General features: G+C 29.6%; 2 protein-coding genes across 2 annotated transcripts; one reads left to right on the forward strand and one right to left on the reverse strand.

Annotated features, from left to right (window-relative positions):
- Window positions 1,406-4,374, reverse strand: LOC109354158 (transcription factor MYB98-like). Its single transcript, XM_019596506.1, has 3 exons — window positions 3,725-4,374; window positions 3,057-3,183; window positions 1,406-2,154 (listed from the first exon to the last, which is right to left on the reverse strand). The coding sequence occupies exons 1-3, from the start codon at window positions 4,351-4,353 to the stop codon at window positions 1,711-1,713; spliced, it is 1,200 nt and encodes a 399-aa protein (XP_019452051.1). The 5' UTR covers window positions 4,354-4,374; the 3' UTR covers window positions 1,406-1,710.
- On the forward strand, window positions 8,738-9,388 carry LOC109353819 (dnaJ homolog subfamily B member 12-like). The gene has a single exon (XM_019596181.1). It carries the CDS (start codon window positions 8,738-8,740, stop codon window positions 9,386-9,388), a length of 651 nt encoding a protein of 216 aa, XP_019451726.1.

The following is a 12,902-nucleotide window of genomic DNA, read 5'->3' on the forward strand; positions in this document are numbered from 1 at the left end:
TTAAACTGAATTTTTTTTCAAATTTAATAGCGTCATCGTAGTTATGTGCTATTAAATTAACATTTTACATAACTGGAAAATATTTATACAACATGAATTAAAGTTATTTAAGATGAAGTTGTCATGAAGTAGATTACTATATAATTATGTTTACTAATAAGAAACTGGAAAAATATTAAACATTATATTTTATTAATTTGTTTTCGTATCTATTAATTATTGTTAATTTGTTTATTGTGTTTAATTTATTAATAATGAACAACAAAAGTATTAAAGAAAATAATTAAATTATCAACTCTGTAAAATTATCTAAACAAAGATTTGAAATGTGATAATTTTGTTTCATTAAAATAGGTTCATAAATAAAAGCTTTACCATTATACGAATTATATGGAAATTTTCACACATATGAAGTAAATCAAACAACAATTATATATACATAAAGTCAATATAAAGTTATTGTATATAATAGCATCATCATGTTTAATTTTGTGTCAGGACACAAACTTACAATAAGAACCTACTAATACTCTAGCCTTTATTAATATCCATCCAAACTTGGTTGGTGGTATTACACATATTAGATATCATGATCATGCTACAACAATCACAACAAACATGTTATAAACCTACTAATCCTTACATTAGACCATATAGATATGAATGGCTCATACCACACTCTAAATGAATTGGACTGCTCAAATATCAAAATCTAAGACCAAAATTTTCATAACAAAAATGATATAATACTCATATGCTTAAAAGAAGCAAAGAAAAATCATATATGTAGACTCACTTTATTTTATAATTTCCTCTCTTGTTTTTTCGTCTCTAACTTCCCTTGCCTTCCTTCCCTTTATCGTTGTTGTAGAACACCTAAAATAGACTAGGGCCAACAGTACAACACTCACTAAAGTATAATTTTTTCTTGATTTCAAAATTCATTTCCTTGTGTTTTGTGTGGTTAGAGTGCTCCTTAACTCCTTATCTCTTTTCACATGAACTTGAGTTATGCCTCCCACGACATCAAATTCCTAGATTGGTTCCTAGTGAGGATAATAACTTAGAAGAATAGATATTAGATAATTGGGTTGGAGGGATAGAAGAATAATTATTATTGAGTTAGAGATTACTGAAGTGAGTTTTTCCTCTTCACATGAAGTTGCTTTCATACACATAAGAGAAATCCAACCTCTTACAAGGGATTTTAAGTATCTACCAAGTGTGATAGGGTCTTAATTGATGGTGTTGATTCTATACTTCATGCAGTCTAATTCAAATTTGATTTTTGTATATTTTATAAAATAATAACAAATGTTACTCCTTATTAAATTTAAGCAACTAAAACCCTAATATATTTTCCCCACACACACCTAGAAGCATGAAACTTGATTAAAAAGACAAATGTGAATTATAGAAAAAGCGAACAAACTGTATTGTCTAGATGATGAAGCTGCACCACATTCAAACTAAAGTAAACAAACAAAAACTAATGACAAACATAGATAGACACCACATCCACAACAACAACTTCAGTACTGATAAAAGACAAAATCTTAAAACACAAGAGAATAAAAACAGGAGAATACTTTTCTAATGAGAAAGAAAATGCAGGCGACTTAAGGCTTTGTATAAATTATCTTCATCATCTTCATATTTCTCTTTGGTACCAAGCTATCCATTTCCATTGCACTCTCATATTGCACTCTTCTATATATCTTCCATAACAGACCCACTTGCTATTTCACCAGCATTGACCATCACCGGAACATAGCAATCATTTTCATTAATGGAAGGAGCATATGAATGCAATTTCCAATCAGCTATATTATTCTCATACCAAACCGGGTGGAGGTTGAGATCATTGTGATTATCACTCCTTAAGTTGATATTGGTGATGGGTTTCTTCAATTCGTTTTTAGCTATGGCTGTAGTAACTTGCTTGATGTAGTTCAAAAGCAGTTCTCCCTTTGGATCGATGTGCTTATTCACTCGCCTCTTCGCGTTTAAGCGTCGTTTGGTAGCATTCCAGTGGTTCTTGACAGTGTTCTCAGTTCTTCCAGATAATCTCTTTGCAATTTTTGCCCATTTGTTTCCAATATCCTTGTGAGCTTCAATGAGTATTTTATCCTCTTCTTCAGTCCATGAGTCCTTCTGCATTAGTGGAAAACAATGTTTATAAATATATATATATATATGCTACAAATTAATGATAGTCTTTTTAAGTTGCCTCTATCTATATATATTATATATTTATATATATATATATAATCATTCTTCAGATACGAAAGAAACGTGACACACACACTATATATATATATATATGAATAATGTTGAATCCTATTATATGTAGAAAATCTTCTTTCATTACGTACTCATCTTGTCACATTCATAAGAAAAGAAAAAATAAATTAATAAAGCATATTACCATTATCACACAAATAAAAAGTATGATAAGAAATTTTACAATGAGATTTAATCATTTTTAGTAACTTCAGTCAGCTCAACGCGGATGTTTTCCCATAATTTTGTTTTTCCAGAGTAAAATATTATTTTGATCATTGAAAGATGAATGGCCACCAACTTAGTTTATCAAAAAATTTATCACTAACCAATTCGCCAAAAAATAACATTTTTTTCCAATTAACAATCATTAAAAAGAAAATATTTATACATTTCAAATATTTCTTTATAAATGTTATGTCACCATTTCTATTCAACACAAACTGAAAATAAATTTCAATAGGAATCAAAATAAAATACATTATAGTTATAAATTTTTGTTTGTGAGTATAAAATAGTACTATCATATTCACATGTTAATTTAATTGTAATCACATTTAATTTATTGCTTACCATACAAGTAATATTTTAATTTATTATTTACACATGTATTATATATTAGTTAAAAAAATAAAAATTATCATGTATGAAATGGGACAAGCAGTTAAATTTTGAATAGTTAAATCTTAGCTCAAAAAATGTTTGAAGTTCAAATCACTTTTCATATGTATGTAGGAGAGAAAGCTAACTAGATGAAAAGAGAGAGAAAAAACCCTAATATTCGGCCGTAAATGGTTGAGCCATCTTTCTCTGCATTGTTTTGCGACCCTGCCATTTAGTAATTGGGCGATGGAAGACCATTTTTTAATCCCATAACGTCTCACTGATTCGATGAGAACCCTACAAAATAAAAATACAAGATTTATTACATGTTGATCAACGATGAAAAAATTGGAGAAAACATTTTCAACCCTAGGTAGAGGCTGGATAAATCAAAGGGGAAATTTTCAATATACATGAAAAAGGAAAGAATTTAAGAAGAAAACACAAACAAGACTAAAATAAACAAAGGCGTTGGTATAGGGACAATAAATTTTTGTTTCCCAATAAAACTTCACAAAACAAGAATACTAATTTTTATTTTTAATTAAATAATTTTTTTATTGGACAGAGACACAAACTAAGACAAAAATGAGAAAATATCATCCTCATATTTGGTTTAGTGATATAAAATTGTACTAGATTTCATAATGACAAAAATGTCAAAAATTTGATTCCGGTAAGTAACAATTATTACAGGAACAACTATGCATCTCGAAAAATTACTCAGTGAGAGTACATTTAGTTATTATACCAAGAAAAAAAACAAAATTAAAAGAAAAAATATATATAATACATAGAGAGAGTTGAATAATATGGAATTTGGAATTATTTTCAATACATGTCCTCATCTGGAGTCCAGTGGCCTTTGATTGTGTTGGTGATCTTATGCACAATTTCCACATTGTTTCTTTGCCCCATCTTCCTTTTCCCCTTGTCATCACCAATAACAATATTCTGATCAGTTTCTTGACAACCATTCCCAGCTCCAGTAATGTGTGAAAGCTTCTCTTGAGGCCTATAATTTACCACCATTGATTCATAGACATGTAGTGTTGGTGGAAGAGAAGGACCCACCCGAGGCTGTGAAATTGCATCATACGGCATAGGAATTTCCCGGGGAGAATCCCATATCCCCTTGCATTTGTTAAAGTATCCATGTGTGGCTTCCATTTTGTTATTGTTTGGTGCAAATTCAGTGGAGTAGTTGGAGTTGACAAGATTTCTCTGAGACCAATTAGCATATGATTCACTAGTTGAAGAGTTGGTTTGAATCATATTGAAGGAATGATGATGTTGAAAATTATGGAAATTGTTTTCGCTGTACAAGTTGTTATTTGATGGAGGTGGTAAAAGAGTAGAATTTTGCTGTAATGGAACCATGATGGGTATCTTCGAATTTGTAGTATTTTCAGAGAAAACCCCAGGAAGGTCATATAGTTTGTCTAAGAAGGTTGGATCAAAGTCCATGAGAGAGAGAGAAGAAACAAATTGTTCTGTACTAGGATTGGTCTAAACTGAGAGTGTCTGTAAGAGGCTGAGGTATAGGCATACTTATGGGCTATAGCATATAAAAAATAATACCAAAGTTTTGATCTAATACTATAAGATATCACTCGACTCATAAATAAACTAAAAAGTCAAATATTTGATTTTTAAGAGTAACATGTTGGAAGATGAAGTCACATTAAATTAGTTCATTATATATATAGTGAGAGTATATTATTGATTATACTTAAAATGTGAGTCTGATTCTTCTCCATTAAGACAGTGCATATGTATGATTATGACACATGACAATACAAAAATCCAATAATTCATAATTTTTACTTTTTTATAAATTAATAATTTTAAAAAATGCCGTAGAATCCTGTTCCTAAAATGTAGAGTGCGATTCATGTGACATGAAGCCATTATTATCAACGTCTCAGAATCATTGTCTCTTATGACTGTTGACCTTCCACTCTCATGTAGCTCAGATGAAAAATGTTTTATTCTTTTACTTTAATTTGGTAAGCTTATAAAAACATTTAATAAGGCAATTATCTTATCACTTTTTGTGTTATTTTTTATTTAAAAACTAAACAGAAATGATGAGTTTGTTGTAACGTATAGTTTGGACAAATCAGAATACGTGAGTCATGTGATTAGATGTGGACAGTAAAGAGTAGATAATTTTCCAACTATTAGCTAAGTTAATAAATTTGTGGGACATAAAAATATAGAATAATTATTCAATTTTGTCTCTATTGTTTTATAAAAGCATTAATTTAGTTTATAACAAAGAGAAGGGATCTACTTATTTTAAGATTAAATTTTTTAAATTTTAAATATTTTATAGTTCCTAAATTTTAAAACATTCACTCACGTTAGTCCCTTTCTTAATGTTAATAGAATCGTTAATATGACATATTAACTACACATGTGACAACTTTATGCTGAAAAATTATGGCAACATGACATATTTTTGAATTAAAAAAAAACAGTAAGACACAAAACGATGTCGTATTGTGTCATCTTACCCAGATGGACTCCAAAAAATACTTATTTTAGCCTATGAAGATTTTCATAACTGCCATATTACTAAGAAACAAAATTTTAGACCCTAAATTATATTTCTTCATCCTTAAATCATGCATTCCAATGGGCGTTGGTCCAATTGGGAAATCAAAAAAATCATGGTTATGCATAAGAGAAATGTGATAATGTAAGTTTTCAGACTTTGAAGTATCGGAACTAATACAATAAAAGTAACTATGACATGCAAAAAAAAAGTCACTTACAATACTTGAGTACGTAAGATTTAAAATTCTAAATAGTGACATGATAAAGCTGTAATTCGCAACAAAAAAATTGTCTCTAAATTTTACTAAGCATATATATATATATATATATATATATATATATATATAATACAGATAATACAACCAATCCAATCCAGTCTTAAGAAAATTTATTTTACTACTAATTTAGGTTAGGTTCTTTTTCCTCTTTTGCTTGGAAAAAGAAATTTTATAAAGGAAAAAGATAATAATACACAAAAAGAGATAAGAGACATCATCACAAGAAGACAACAAAACACAACTATGAGCAGAACATCATAGGAAGTTAAAAAATAATCCTACCTCATGTGTTATATGCATAGATGATCATATAGCAATGTATGTAACCTTAGGAAAGGATAAACTACAAGTATAATTTAGGGTGAAGATATCTGACAGTTTATCATAATAAATTAAAGAATAACTTTGTATGAATAATGGTGATTTGGGGTGAAGATCTCAAATGAAAAAACCTTAGTTAGGGTTCAAAAATTCCTTTACCATCAGGGGACTAATAGTGTACTTATCAAAATCTTATGAGACTAAAGTGAATGTTCTTTTTTGGAGTTAGTAAGGGAGAAGAAGATGATTATCTTAATTTTTAAAGTTTTGAGTAAATATCTATTTTATTCTCTTATGTATCAAATTAAGTTCATATCAAATGTTGTAAAACATGCTAAAAAAATTAGTTTGACTCATATTTGAAATTTTTGATACAGTTTTGAGTTTTTTAATTTTTTTAAGAACCAAACTGGTAAGATCGAAAAATATAAAGGAGTAAAATATGTATTTACTCTAAAGTTTTTTTTATATGACATTATTTCGCTGACTTGGCAAATTTTTACAACACGAAATTGCCATATTATCATTAATAGACGAAAGATAATGGAAGGACTAATGAGAGTTTATATTTTAAAAATTATTGATCAAAATGGTAATTTAACTTTTCTAGGGATTAAACTCATACCCACAAGTAACATGAGAAATCCAAACGAGTAATAATTGCTAACAATGTAACTCAAATCTCGATAACTATATAATTTTCCCATCCCAATTTCAAAAACTTCCGGGAATCATATTTATTAGAACACATTTCACTGAAATTATAATATTATATAATGCTCACACGTTTTAATTTTAAAGAAAAAAATGGATACCATATGATAAGACAGAATGTACTATACGTCCTTTGCACTGATGTAAATTTAACATAAATTTTTAAAGTAACAAATATTATAAAATTTCACTTAGCTTATTAAATATTCCAAAATTATTTTGTTTAAAATGATTTTTTTTCAGGTTCAATTTATAATAAGCATATAAAATTATAAATTAACTTAACTAAAGAAATTGTGAAAATTTTGATGCACATATTAACACGTATCCTAAGAGTCATAGTTTAAAATTATAAATTAATGGGTGGACATCGAGAAACTAAGTTTAATATTTTTTGTATATTAAAAATTAAAACATCAATTTCCATGAAAGAAATTTTATTTTCTTTCTTAAACAATATTAAAATATAAAGAAAAACACACAAATAAAGTAATGAATAATTGGTTTACACGTAACATATATATTTTTCTTAAATATCATATTGGATTAGAGTCTTGTTTACATTATGGGAGAATTACAGTCAATTCTATAAAAGCTCTCAACTCTAATAAAATTATCCCTCACCATAAAAAGTATAAGAAATTCAGAGTACGTGAAAAACAAAAATAATGTCGCCGGTACATTTGTTATTTTCAACAACAATATCAAAGTAGGTGAGAAAATTTTGATCATATTAATGAACAAACTTGGCTTCACGCTGCTTTTTTTGTAATTGATCTAAACTTCAAATCCAGCTATATATTTTGTGATAAAATTTATTCAATAATAAATAACTTACTGACATAGATATACATTATATTTCACATCATAACCATCTATATAGAATGATATAATGATTTAAATTAGTAACAAAATCTAAATGGACAAGTAATACGTGGAATAGATTTTTTTTTGGAAGAATTGGAACCATTTCAAGTAAAAATAACAATGTCAAAAGGCACATTAAAAAAATCAAGGGAGATTTTATTTGGCATGAAGGATTTTAGAATTATTCTTTTGTTATAAAAAATATATCAAACGTACTTTTTTATATACGCTAAATCATGTTTATATCTGTCTAAGATCGTGATACTTTAGCAGAATCATGTCATCAATTAAAAGGGGTTCTCTATACAAATACAAACTTCCCTTTTTCAACACTAAAACTTTGACCTTTGAGTTCTCGTGCACATCCCTTATTGTCTCTCTTTTTGCCTAAACTACCTTTAAAACATTCAGGATCTTCAAGTATTGGGTTCTTCAACGATTGGTAATTTCAAATCTGCATAGAACTTTTAACTTTTTGTGCTTCTGGTTATGATATGAACATTTTTCTGTACCTTTTCAATGATGATCTTAGAACCTAGAATTGTATGATTGAGTTCATTTTAGTTTAGTCTTCTTATACCATATTTTATTCTATTTTTGCCTTCTAAGCTTAAGAACAAAGTTGCGTTGAGTGGAATGAAAATATCATCCCATCCCCATGCCAAACACAGAAATAGGCCATATCAAGAGGTCTAATAGAGGTTGATTCCCTTTTCAGCTCTACTTCAACCATTATTGTATTATATTATAAGGTCATGTTAGATCTAGAAAGACTAAAAGTTTGAGGATTTGATTCATAGGAACGATACTTATTGGGATAGACAACATCATACTCCAAAAGAAATTAGTAGTAGTACCAAAAAAATAGTATAAGAACATCTTCACCTCTTGCGACATTATTTATCTATTAGCATACTCCCTTAACTAACAACATTTTAATTATTAGCATATTTTATTATATGTCAAGATAGATCGACATACCAATTACAATATTTATTATATGTTAAGATGGATGTGCTTATCAATCACGATTCTCCCTTATACTTATGTGTTGTGTTTCCTGTTTCTGCAGGGACACAAACTACATAGAACAAATAGAAACTTCACAAATGGAGTGCAATAAGGATGAGGCCATCAAAGCTAAAGAAATTGCAGAGAAAAAGTTTGCTGCAAAGGATATTTTTGGTGCAAAGAAGTTTGCTTTAAAGGCTCAAAATTTATATCCCAATCTTGAGGGTATTTCTCAATTGATAACAACATTTGATGTATATATTTCTGCAAAGAATAGAATAAATGGGGAACCAGATTGGTATGGTATACTTGGAGTGGATCGCTTCATTGATGAAAACACACTGAGAAAACAATATAGAAAGCTAGCCCTTGAGCTTCACCCAGATAAGAACAAGTCCATTGGTGCACATGGTGCATTTATCCTTATTTCGGAGGCATGGAAAATACTATCAGATAAGGGTAAAAGGGTAGCATATGATGAGAAGATAAATGCAAGAGGGCATGAAATTTCAAGTAATAATGGTGCAAGTTTATCAGCAGAAAATAACGCTTCTTCATGTGCAAGCACTGTTCAGAAAAAAGCTCCAAAAGAACATGATGCATTCTCAAGTTTTTGTTCTGCGGATCCATATGAAATTGAAAAATTGATTCAGGAGGTGTTAGAGGAAGAGAAACGGAAACGTGAGGAGAGAAAAGCTGCAAGGATGAAGCATTTACGCATGTTTTGTGTGTGTAGTTGCACACGATGAATAACTTGGTGAGTAAGGACATAGAATGAGAGGACAATGTTGTATGTTGGTGACTGATTCCTTATCTAAATTTATTATTAATTTTTAATACAAAGAGTTTTTAAATGACATAAATTAGTTTTATATAATTTCACAACTCTGTTTTATCAATATATTTGTATTTGGAATTTTGTTATCGACTTGTCTATATTTATATTTTTAATAAAATATACTACATTTTATTTATATTTACACAATATCTGCTCTATATCTATATCTTCTATCTATATTTATTAGTATTTTATAAGCCAATATTAGTGTTTTAATTAATTAGGTTTGAATTCCTAGACTCTTTGTTATTATACTCTTAAATCTATCACTCCTACTATCATAACCTTATGACTTCCTATATGTATTAATTAATAAAAAAATGGATTTTTTTAGATGACGTAAAATAGTTTTGCCTCAGTTTACCAATATTAATAATTAACATTTTTAACTTTATGTAGTATTATTTCTCTAAAATTAAATATATAATTTACACCTATAGTACATTTTATATCTTTAATGTTTTTAATTTTAGCATATAAACTTCATTTCTAAAAATGTTAGTCATAATATTAGATTTGCTGAAATAAAAAATGCTAATCGACAAATAGTAGGATAAATATTAAGTGGTAAATGTGAATCAATCTCCAGTTGGATCAATTCAGAAGAACTCCTGGTGCTTCCTCTCTAGCTAAAGTGGTAAATGTTGCATTGTTATTCAACAAACATATGAGAAAGTGGAGGTAAAACTTGAGTTATCTGATAATTTAATAGCATTGTTGAAGATATCATATCCAAATATAAGAGAATGATGATGAAGAACATGGTATCGCCGTCGCTACTCTAGTCAAAGCCGCTGGATTCAGGATAATCTTTCACCGCCATTTAGATTTGAGAGAAGTCAGGCTCATTCCAATATAAGAGATGTCGTAGTTCTTGCATCAGGTTCCTTCATACTTGCTTAATGGCCAATAAATTCCAAATGCCCTGAAGGATTGCTTGGAGCTAGACCCAACTGCTATTTCATTTGATCTTCTTCGAGTAATAGAAGATGTGAAGGAGGAAGACTAGGTGGACAATGAGGGTACTATGATTAAAGAAACATGAAATAATGACATGAAAGAAGCTAATGGTGAGGATATGATCATTAGTAAATAGGAAATAGGAACTATGGAAGAGGAAAAATGAAAGGAAATTTGCAGGAGATTGTGGCAGATATAACTTTTATAAATAAGGGACTAGCTATCAAAGGAGACACAAAATTCTGCGCACATACAAAACTCTGCTCGCTTAAATCTATGTCTTTGCAACCAACCGATACTGGCCATGACTCAAGGAACTCACCAAGTAAGCATGACTCAAGGACAAGGAACTCACTAAACAACCATAACTCAGGGACAAGGAACTCACCAAGCAGCCACGACTCAAGAACCAGACCAAGCAGCTACAAATGATCAAGTTCTTCACATCCAAATAACCAAGACAATCACAGAACACATTCATCAACTTCCCTTACTAAGTCAACAAACTAGAAAAACCAACACTGCACCAATTGAACTTGTAAGACCAAGCCAACAACATACAATTGCATATGGCCATAACAACATGAACATATATGTTTTCCAATTAGTTATAGTTTCTGCTATCAACAACATACATTTTGTATATTTAGCATGTGCTCTTATTTTAGTTAGTTAGTAGGCTTTCTATTCTTGTATAAATTATAAGCTTTAGGATAGTTTTAATCATCAATTTTGTAACAAGTTTAAACTGATCTTTAGATCAACATTATTGATTAGCAATATATTACACACTTTTTATAACCTTAATTTAGCATGATTGATTATTCTTGGTGCCTAATTGACTTTGTTTCACATGGTTTAGTGTTTTAGACTTTATTGGACTAATATTCCTAAAATGAGTTAATTTGGGATAATTTAGTCTGATTAAATCTATTATCATTTTCATATCACATTTGGCACAAATCACATTTTCGACATTATGGAAGTCGAGGATATGTGCTGAAGTGAAGATCGTATTTTTATTGTTTTTATTGTAATTTAGCTTTGGGTCTATTGTTTAGGCCAAATTCGGTTTTTTTGTGTGTTAGAGGGGTTAAATTCAGATTCCTCACTCCAAATACACACACTTTTACTTTGCCTCACTTTGAAACATAAACACATTTCCGTTTTCCCTCTTTTTGCTCTGCTAGTGTTTCACTCCTTCTTCATTTTTTATTTTCGGTTTGTTCTTCTATTGTCATGGAATACTAAATTTCTAGACTAAGTTCCTTTAGTAATACTCAGTTAGTAAGTTAGTCAATAACTGAGTAAGTCATTTAGTAAGTTAGTCAGTAATCCAGTAAGTAACTCAGTCAGTAAGTCAGTTAATAACTCAGTAATTCAATCAATAACTTAGCATGTCATTTAGTAACTTAGTTCCATTGCTTAGAAACTGGTTGGATGAGTTTATCTTCACTTAGTTGATTTACTCTCTCTAGTGCATGAATGCTTAGTTCGTGTGAATTTGTTAATCGTTTCACGCTCATACTGATTTCTCCTAGTTTGAGGTTTAGGTTTTGGAACTTTGAATTGATTATCGCTTAGTTAATTGATTCTCAACAAATTCGGAAGTTAATGGTTGGAATCTGAAAATAATCTTTTGAAACCGAGGATTGAGTTGTGTACAAACGAACCAAAGGGGTTTAACTATTTTATTATATTGCTTAACTACTGTTTCTGAATTTGATTTATGTTCATACTATCCAACAACAAAAACCCCCTTGTGTGTATATGAGTATAAGGTGTTTGAAGCTTTGCTTAAAAGATAATCCTTGGGAAACGACTTAAGAGTCACTTCCTAGTACTACAGTTTTAATTGTTATATTATTTGTATCGGGTACGGCCTCGATCAAATTTGGCGCCGCTGCTTGGGATTATCGGTTCTTGTCAAAAGTTCTTAGTATAGTTTAGTGTGTGTTTTAGAATAACCATTCTATTTGGGTTTCAAAATCTACGTGTAGCATTCACTATTTGATGTTTGTTGTCTTGTTTAGATGTTTGCCTACTTGTTGGTTGATTCAGGTGTATGTTGGTTAATATAGTTTTGGTTGGAATTTTTATATGAAACTTCGTTTCCACACTTCTTTCATCACATATTGAATGTTGGATGCACCATAGTCAGTCACCTTGCTACTGGTTGTGAGATACAAACAAGTAATGACTAGTTTTATTGTTGATTTTCTATTTTTGGCATAACTTTGGAATCGTTGATCAGAATTAGACATATTATATATGCGTTTGGGGTAGAAAAATTCAACGATTCTTTCTCTTCACATTGTGTCTGTAGAAGCTCACCTGAAAATCCAAAAAGAGTTTGTTTACTATTTCTTTTTTATTTTACAAGTTTATTTTTCCAATTGTTTTGATTTTGTTGCATTTAATTAAATTAGTTAGGCTTTGAGTTTTGTCCTGAAACTTTTTGTGGA

The sequence above is a fragment of the Lupinus angustifolius genome, chromosome LG08 (genome assembly GCF_001865875.1).
Source record: "Lupinus angustifolius cultivar Tanjil chromosome LG08, LupAngTanjil_v1.0, whole genome shotgun sequence".
NCBI lineage: Eukaryota > Viridiplantae > Streptophyta > Magnoliopsida > Fabales > Fabaceae > Lupinus > Lupinus angustifolius.

What these genes read in the sequence shown, in the direction of transcription:
- LOC109354158 (XM_019596506.1), bottom strand. Translation starts at nt 4,353, where the DNA reads ATGGACTTTGATCCAACCTTCTTAGACAAACTATATGACCTTCCTGGG. An exon ending in TGGACTCCAGATGAGGACAT is followed by an intron (nt 3,184 to 3,724) that starts GTATTGAAAATA and finishes TTTATTTTGTAG; the next exon opens with GGTTCTCATCGAATCAGTGA. An exon ending in ATTTACGGCCGAATATTAGG is followed by an intron (nt 2,155 to 3,056) that starts GTTTTTTCTCTC and finishes CCACTAATGCAG; the next exon opens with AAGGACTCATGGACTGAAGA.
- LOC109353819 (XM_019596181.1), top strand. Translation starts at nt 8,738, where the DNA reads ATGGAGTGCAATAAGGATGAGGCCATCAAAGCTAAAGAAATTGCAGAG.